Source organism: Octopus sinensis, linkage group LG17, assembly GCF_006345805.1.
Source record: "Octopus sinensis linkage group LG17, ASM634580v1, whole genome shotgun sequence".
Lineage (NCBI taxonomy): Eukaryota > Metazoa > Mollusca > Cephalopoda > Octopoda > Octopodidae > Octopus > Octopus sinensis.
The window spans coordinates 2,446,565-2,454,064 of NC_043013.1; the positions used below are offsets into that span (position 1 = coordinate 2,446,565).

A 7,500-nucleotide genomic window follows, 5' to 3' on the forward strand; every position below is an offset into this window, starting at 1 on the left:
GTGGCCATAAGAGAGTCAGTAGAATGTCATATTAACACTTCTAATATCCCTATCAAACCACAATTATCGATGGCAGCAATAGTTTTATCTTGACTTCAATAATAATACTTCTCTTGGTACCATTTAAATACTGCACAGATATGGCCAAGCCACTCAATTACCTGCTCCGTTGGAATCAGCTCCTCTATACGCAAACCTAAATATCTGCATTTATTTCATTTTATATTTTGCTTGAGTTCATGCACACATATTTCGTATGTGTTTGAAAGCATCTTCTGATGCTCTTAATATATTGTTCCACTCACCACTATAATTTATTCATTTAAGGTATTCTCATTTCAGAAGTTTCGGCGTCGTTTCAATTTCTTCAGACGACGTTGGGTGATTTATGGCAAAGAACGCACAGCAGGACTTGGCTTTCATTCTTGTCTATTATAAGTCTATTCACATCTTGGATACTTTAGAGGAATAATAAAATCGACGCCAGTACCTGACTGTTTTATCACAAACGATAATGATGAGAGCTTTCTTATCTAAGGGCTGTATGTGGAATACGACACCGATGCCTCTTCCACGTGGTTATTCGAGCTATGAGAAACAGCAGTCAGATCTTCAAACCACAATTTTCTATTTTAGTATGGACGGTAAAGAGAAAGAATACATTGGACAATATAGTCCAAGATAAACTGTGTTTGCACGAAAGAGGCAAGATGATCACAATTGGAATGGCTCTGATCACAAGTCTGCTCGATCAAGTTTGACCAGAGACTAAACAACCTAACAATCTGTTCAGCTGTTTCTGCTAGTTTCTTGTTGCCACTGACCACCACAAGCAGAAATTGCTGATTCACAATAATTATCAAACCCCTCGTTTCTTCCCCTTCACCAATGGTTGATTCGGTCAGTTTATGTAATCTTCGTTTTCCTGTTGACTGGTTTAAGGAGTGGTGATGGAAAGGGAGCTAGACGACGAAAGATGGGGTTTATAGCAGTAGTCAGCCAATTCACAATTCGTGTGCGTGTGTAAGCGTATAACACACACACACACACACACACACACACACATAGTGTATATCATGTATTTATATAATAGACAAACCTCCAAACATCTCCAATAAGAATAACAAATTTGTACTCTACAAGAGTACAGAGTAACCCATCAGATTAATATAAAATTGTTTTCATTATAACTAAACGTAAAAACAAACACGTATATATATTACATTATACCCATAAACACAGACACACACACATATATATGTTAGGTATTTACCCACACATACACATGCATGTTTAGAAACATTTGTTTATATTCATAAATATTTGGCAAATGAAAGACGGAAGATGGAATATACACAACGATCACTATGAAAGTGATTGTGCTTAATCAGTAAGCTACCGGGTGTAAACCATTCGTTTTATTGTCTATTAATATATATATATATGTGTGTGTGTGTGTGTGTGTGTGTGTGTGTATGTGTGTGTGTGTGGATAAAAAGGTAAAGGTAGAAAATGCTAAAATAATTCTATAAAAAACAATTCAGTACCGTGTTTTTTATTAAAATATTTTAGCCTTTACTTTTTTTTTTCCATATATATCAACTCGTGTGTTCCTTTTCAACCTTCTATATGTATACATACATACATACATACATATATATATAATTTACATGTGTGTGTACACACAATGTACATCATTGTTTTGCGACGTATCCGGTATGTTTCTAAAAAAGAGTGCTGAACGGATTTTGTATTATATATATATATATATATACAGCGTATAGAACCCGTTAAACAAAATAGTATATTTATAAAAAGAGAAACGAGACATCACAATAAATATTTGTCTTGGGTTTGATTTACGTATAAATAAAGAAATTATATATATCATATATGTATGTATTTATATTTACGAATGTATATACACATCGTTATATTTGAGGATGGTCAACTCTGCCAATTAAACACACGCACTAAATATATATATATATATATACATACAAAAATACACACACACACACACACACACACATTCAAAAATTTAATAAAACTATCAAAAAATTTATCTCGAACCATAATAAAAATTCTCAAGAGACTGGAGGATGCGGTGAGGTTTTTCAGAAGATATTGTGAAATTGTGAATGGACCGATGTAGTGAAAAATACGTTTGGTGTGTAAAGAGATGGTGTGGGGGGTGGGGGTGAGTATGTATGAAGGAGAGATGGAAGTGTGGGGGGTGGGGGTTGAAGAGAGCAATGAATGAAGAGAAAGACAAGGATAATTCAGTCTCTCCTTCTTCCTCCTCGCTGCTATCATCACCTACACCACACAATACACCCACATAGGGTAGTTCGAGGTTTCAATTTTAAATAGCACGGACTTTGCATATATAATGTGTTGACTGGCAACTTAAGTTGAATTTACTGTCTCTCTCCCTTCCTTCCACCCTACGTCTCTTATTCTCCTGTCCTTCATCTCTCAGTCTCTCTCTCTCTCTCTCACTCTGTGTGTGTCTCTCTCTCTCTCTTCCTCTTCTACATCTTCTAGCGTCAGTGTGGGTGTAAGGGTATGTGTCTGATGGCTGTGTGTTTCTGTTTTTGCACTTTAAATAGTAGTTGTAGTAGGATCAATGCGTGTGTGCGCACGTTCGAGCCGAGTGTGTGTATTAATGTGTGTGGAAATACGAGGTACATGTGAGTGTGCGCGCTACATGTATCAAATTTCATGTGTGTGTGTGTGTGTGCCGGTCTGTTGATAAATATGCATGGCTAAATACCTTCATGTGCTTATGTCTCCGGATAGTTCTGTGTTAAGTGAAATGTGTGTGCTCTAACGATAAGTATATGTAGTTTTAAGAGAGATACATACATACACAAACACACACACACACATATATATATATATATATATATGTATATATATATAAGGAAAATCCGTTAACGTGTAGTGTGTATTTGTCTGATCTGTGTGTGTGTGTCCATGTGTGTGGATAAATTGATTTTTTTTTTATATGGCATTGTGCAAATGCGTTTAATCGTCTCCGAGTAGCTGTTTACGTGTGTGAATGTCTCCCTATCTAGACTAGAGTCTACTCACTTGAGTATGTCTGCGCTGTGTGTGTATGGCTGTGAGAATTTCTCTTGGTATGTGTCTCCGTGTCCATGAATGTACGAATGGGTAGCGCCAGGTTGTGTGGTGTTTGGTGAATCTGCTATGTCTCTCTTCTACGTCCATGTGTTTGTGTATGGTTAAGTAGATGTCTAGGTGTGTATGTACTATGTGAATGGTGTACATGTCTGCGATATGAGTCGGGTAGTTTTGGGTTGTGTGTGTGTCTGTGTGTTATCCGACTATAAGTATGAAGGAGATAGGTTTAAAAGAGAAGCTGAAAGGAATAAAAATTTAGAAAAATCAGCATTTTAAATTTTTCACACACAGATACTACTACAAAGTTATAGTTTTGTATTGTCAAGAATTTGTGTACACAGACACACACGTGTGTGTGTATGTGTGTAAATGAGCTAAGTGAAATAACTCAATAGTGTGCGTGTGTGTATATATATATATATAATGAACACAAATATAGGTATATCAAGTAAATTTTTGATTTATTAAAACATATCTCTGTAGAGGATGTGTCTCAATTATCAAATGACAATTGAATACAGACGTCTACCTGTGGTAAGGTGTGTAGAAAGAAAAGAGATATTTTCATTCATCTTAGAAAATAAAATTTAACTAAATATTATCCGTACTGAATCTGAAGGACACACTCAAACACGCCGAAATACCGAAGGAATAAATAAATAGCTGTGTATAGATGCAAAGTGTAACGGGTGGATGCCAGGTCGTGTTTAGACAGACAATATACTACGTATGTGAGGTCATTTTTAGACAAATACCTAAATATGTACTTGGGGTGAGGGGGGAGCATTGCATATATATATACAAAATGTTGAGTCGTTTTAATATCTATAAACTTGTATATATGTAAGTATGTATGTATGCCTGTATTAATATATATACAACTATGTGGGTAAAGTACTGTGTATATAAGGATATATGGTTTCGTAAAGGAAAAAGTGAAAAGCCCACAAGGACCAAGCCATCGACACAACGTTTTCCTTCTGACCAACCCAATGTTTTTTGTTTTACTTTTAAAATTTAATTTGACCAATGTGGTTAGTTTGTAAACATTTTGGTGAGTGACCAATTAAGACAATATGACCCATGTTTACCATGGCACAATACCAATGGTTAATTCATGACACATGCTGCTCAAAACTTTAGGACAACTTGCTAAAAGTCTGGAGTAAATAATATATTAAACACATTTCAAATCTGCAGAACTAACGGAGAATAGCTAACGATCAGCGAAATAATATGAATTAGAAAAAATCAGAAAGAATTAGAGAAAATATCAGAAATATACTTTAAAAAAAGAAAAGTAAAAGAAATTATAAAAGGTAAAAATTAAAGCAATATTGAATTAATCAACAAGGAAATGATTTTAAAATAACAGAAATAGTAAAAAAAAAATCGGATAAAAGATAAATGATCGAAATTATGTAAGAAATAAAGAAAATAGTGTTTTGTTTTTTTAAGGAAAGAAACGGTAAAAAAATCAACAGGAAAGTATGAAAAAATGAAGAATGAAGAATTCAACAAGGAAAATGGTAAGAAGAATAGAGTAACAGTAAAAAAAGACCAACAGAAGAAAAATTATTTGAAAATGAGAAAAGGCATGTTTGATAAAAAGCTAGTGATGGCAAAAGTATTTGCAGAGCAACATTAGAAGTTATATCATTAATAAAACACGTGTTCATATTATTAGCAATCAGTGAGTGGTTTCTGGTCAGAAGTGTCTCTGGCCAAACTGACCTTTGAGACATATGTGGATATGTTTGAATGTGTGGTGTATGTATATATATATATATATATATATATATATATACAGGGGGGGGGGAAAGACTTTCGTAGTAAAGACAATTATTCACTTGACCTCCACTATGTATGTGTGTGTGTGTGTGTGTACATACATACATATATGTGCGTGTCTGAGTAGGAATACATGTGTGTATATATACTTAGTATATATAATGTATATACATAAGATATATAACTATATATATATTATATTATATAAAGAAATCATGCATGCAGTACACCAACAAAACAGCAGTGGTACAAAATACAAACGGCTATTATACATATATACATAGTTATGGACAGGTGGTTGCCGATCACCAAGTATATACATATATGTATACACACACACATACATGCATACATACATAAACTGTATACATATATATATATACATATATAAATATTATATATATATACACATAAGTTAAACAGATCTACCCTTACCTTGAAGCTGCTGGGTGAAGGGGGGTCAACTGGTTTGGCGGCCGTGCGTTTATAAAGAAGCGCATGGCATAGTCTTTCGGCATCTGTTTTGGTGATGAGTCCACAACTGGCCGTCCTACATGGTAAAATCCCAGCTGCAACGAATGTTTCCAGTTGTTCAGGGCTACATCGAGCACAGAAGATATGAAGTTCGTCACAGACGGAGTTGATTTGAGTCAAGTTGAAATGTCTGAGGACTGAATTGAGGATTTGGGGTAAACACAGACGTTTTTCACCACCGATAATGAAACAAGCAATCCTTTCATTTTCTAAAATAGTTTCCGAACGTTCAGCATAAGAATCGTAAGGTGTAAAGACAGGCATCTGTTGGATGGGATAAGGAGGTGGAGATCTGAATGGATCAAATTCCAAACCTTTTTCTGAAGGTAGCTTGGTGCTGTTACTACTACCACTAGCACTGCTACTGCTGGTGGAGTTGACGACGTTTGCCGACGAAGCAGTAGCGACAACGCTACTCATGGCCTTACTCCGATGGGTTCGATACACAAAGACCTCTTCGTCGTCGAAGCCAGAAGGCCTGGACGGAGGTCTGGTTCCAGACACAACCACAGCCGGGGTAGACGTGGCCGCGGGCACAACTCCAGCCTCACCGGCGGCCACTGGTGGGGAGAGAGGAGAACTTGCACGGCTGCTTCTATTACTGCTGGTACTCCCACTGGTACTTCCAGCTCCTCTGTCGCCGCCGCCGACGCCGCCGCTGCTGCTGTTGTTGTTCTTGTTGCTGTTGTAGATTTTGCTGCTGCTACTACTACTATTGCTGTCTTTCTCGTTGTGGTGGTAGTGGTTGTTATTGCTGTTGTTGGTAGTGGTAGTACTCGGATTACTACAAATAACAGCAGTACTACCACCACTACTACTAGTCGTCAAGGTGGGAGAGATCTCGCCCGGGTGGTGGAGATTCTGGTGTGGTCCCACCGAATACAATTCGACCAAGGTGGGTGATGTAGTAGTCAGCAGCCCCCCACCGTCGTCGCCTCCAGCCAGGCTGGTGTCGTAGGGGTCAGTTGACCCTACAATAGCATCTGGACCGCACAAACTTCTGATGGCACTGTTCTGATAGTGTTTCAGCACCCTTTGGATGTGAGGGCTCACACGGTGGGATGGACGCAATGCCATCCACCGGCTAGAGTTAAAAATTCAATAGAAATCCAGTCTACCAATTAAGACCACAGCTTCGTTAGCAGCGTACCGGGTTCGGATTTCGGGTGGGGTTTTAGTATTCGCTCGCTATAGTACTGTTTAGTTGGTAATGGTGTGTTGTTAGTGGCCTTCCTTTAGTCCTACTGACGAAGTGGTAGTCTTTTAGTTTGTTGTTCTTGTTAGCGGTGTTGAAGTTGGTATCGTAGTAGTTGCTCAGTTGGTGCTCGTACTAGTTTTAAGTATTAGTGTTGCCGTTCAGACGATCTGTTTAAGCGTGTGTGTGTGTGTGTGTGTGTGGCTGAGTCTTCTTCTTTCTTGTATAATGACTACTGTTGTTTTTGTTGCAGTTACTGCTGTTGTTGCTACTTGCCAGTCGGACTGACTGAAGATCGTAGACGAGAACGAGAGAGAGAGAGAGAGAGAGAGAGAGGTAGACAGAGACGGGAAGGGAGACACAGGCAGACAGAGACGGGAAGGGGTGGCAGAACGGTGAGGCAGACAGAAAGGGAGAGGGACATAGAGAGAGATATATATGAGTGTGTGTGTATGTTGAGATAGAGAGGGAGATAGATAGATAGGGAGATAGATAGGGAGGGAGATAGGCAGAGAGGAAGGGAGATCTGCAGCCAGACAGAAGGGATAGTCAGCCAGAGTGAGTGAGTGAGAAGAAAGAGAGTGAAAGAGAAAGGAGGGTAGGTAGACAAACAGGGAGTGGAAGGACAGACAGAGATAAGTCGAGACACAGAAAGAGAAGACAGGCTTGAATAAACAGACAGAGAGAGTTAAGACACAAATAGATGGTAGACAAAGTGGTGGTGGTGGTGGTGCGGGGGGGTAAAAGCTAACAAAGAGAGGAGATGTAGACTGACAGACGGAGGGGAAAAGGAAGAGAAGGAGTAGAGGCTTAGTCAGAGTGAGAAAGATATA

The 7,500-nt window shown here is 38.2% G+C and overlaps 1 protein-coding gene across 2 annotated transcripts in view; it reads right to left on the reverse strand.

Annotated features, from left to right (window-relative positions):
- The window catches only part of LOC115220823 (ski oncogene), a 101,335-nt gene extending 94,017 nt beyond the window's left edge, over nucleotides 1–7,318 (reverse strand). For both annotated transcript variants that reach the window (XM_029790996.2, XM_029790997.2), the window contains exon 1: nucleotides 5,374–7,318. In XM_029790996.2, coding sequence (XP_029646856.1) covers nucleotides 5,374–6,549 — 1,176 coding nt within the window. In that variant the 5' untranslated portion in view covers nucleotides 6,550–7,318. The remainder of the gene's footprint in view (nucleotides 1–5,373) is intronic.
- Nucleotides 7,319–7,500: the final 182 nt, after the last annotated feature.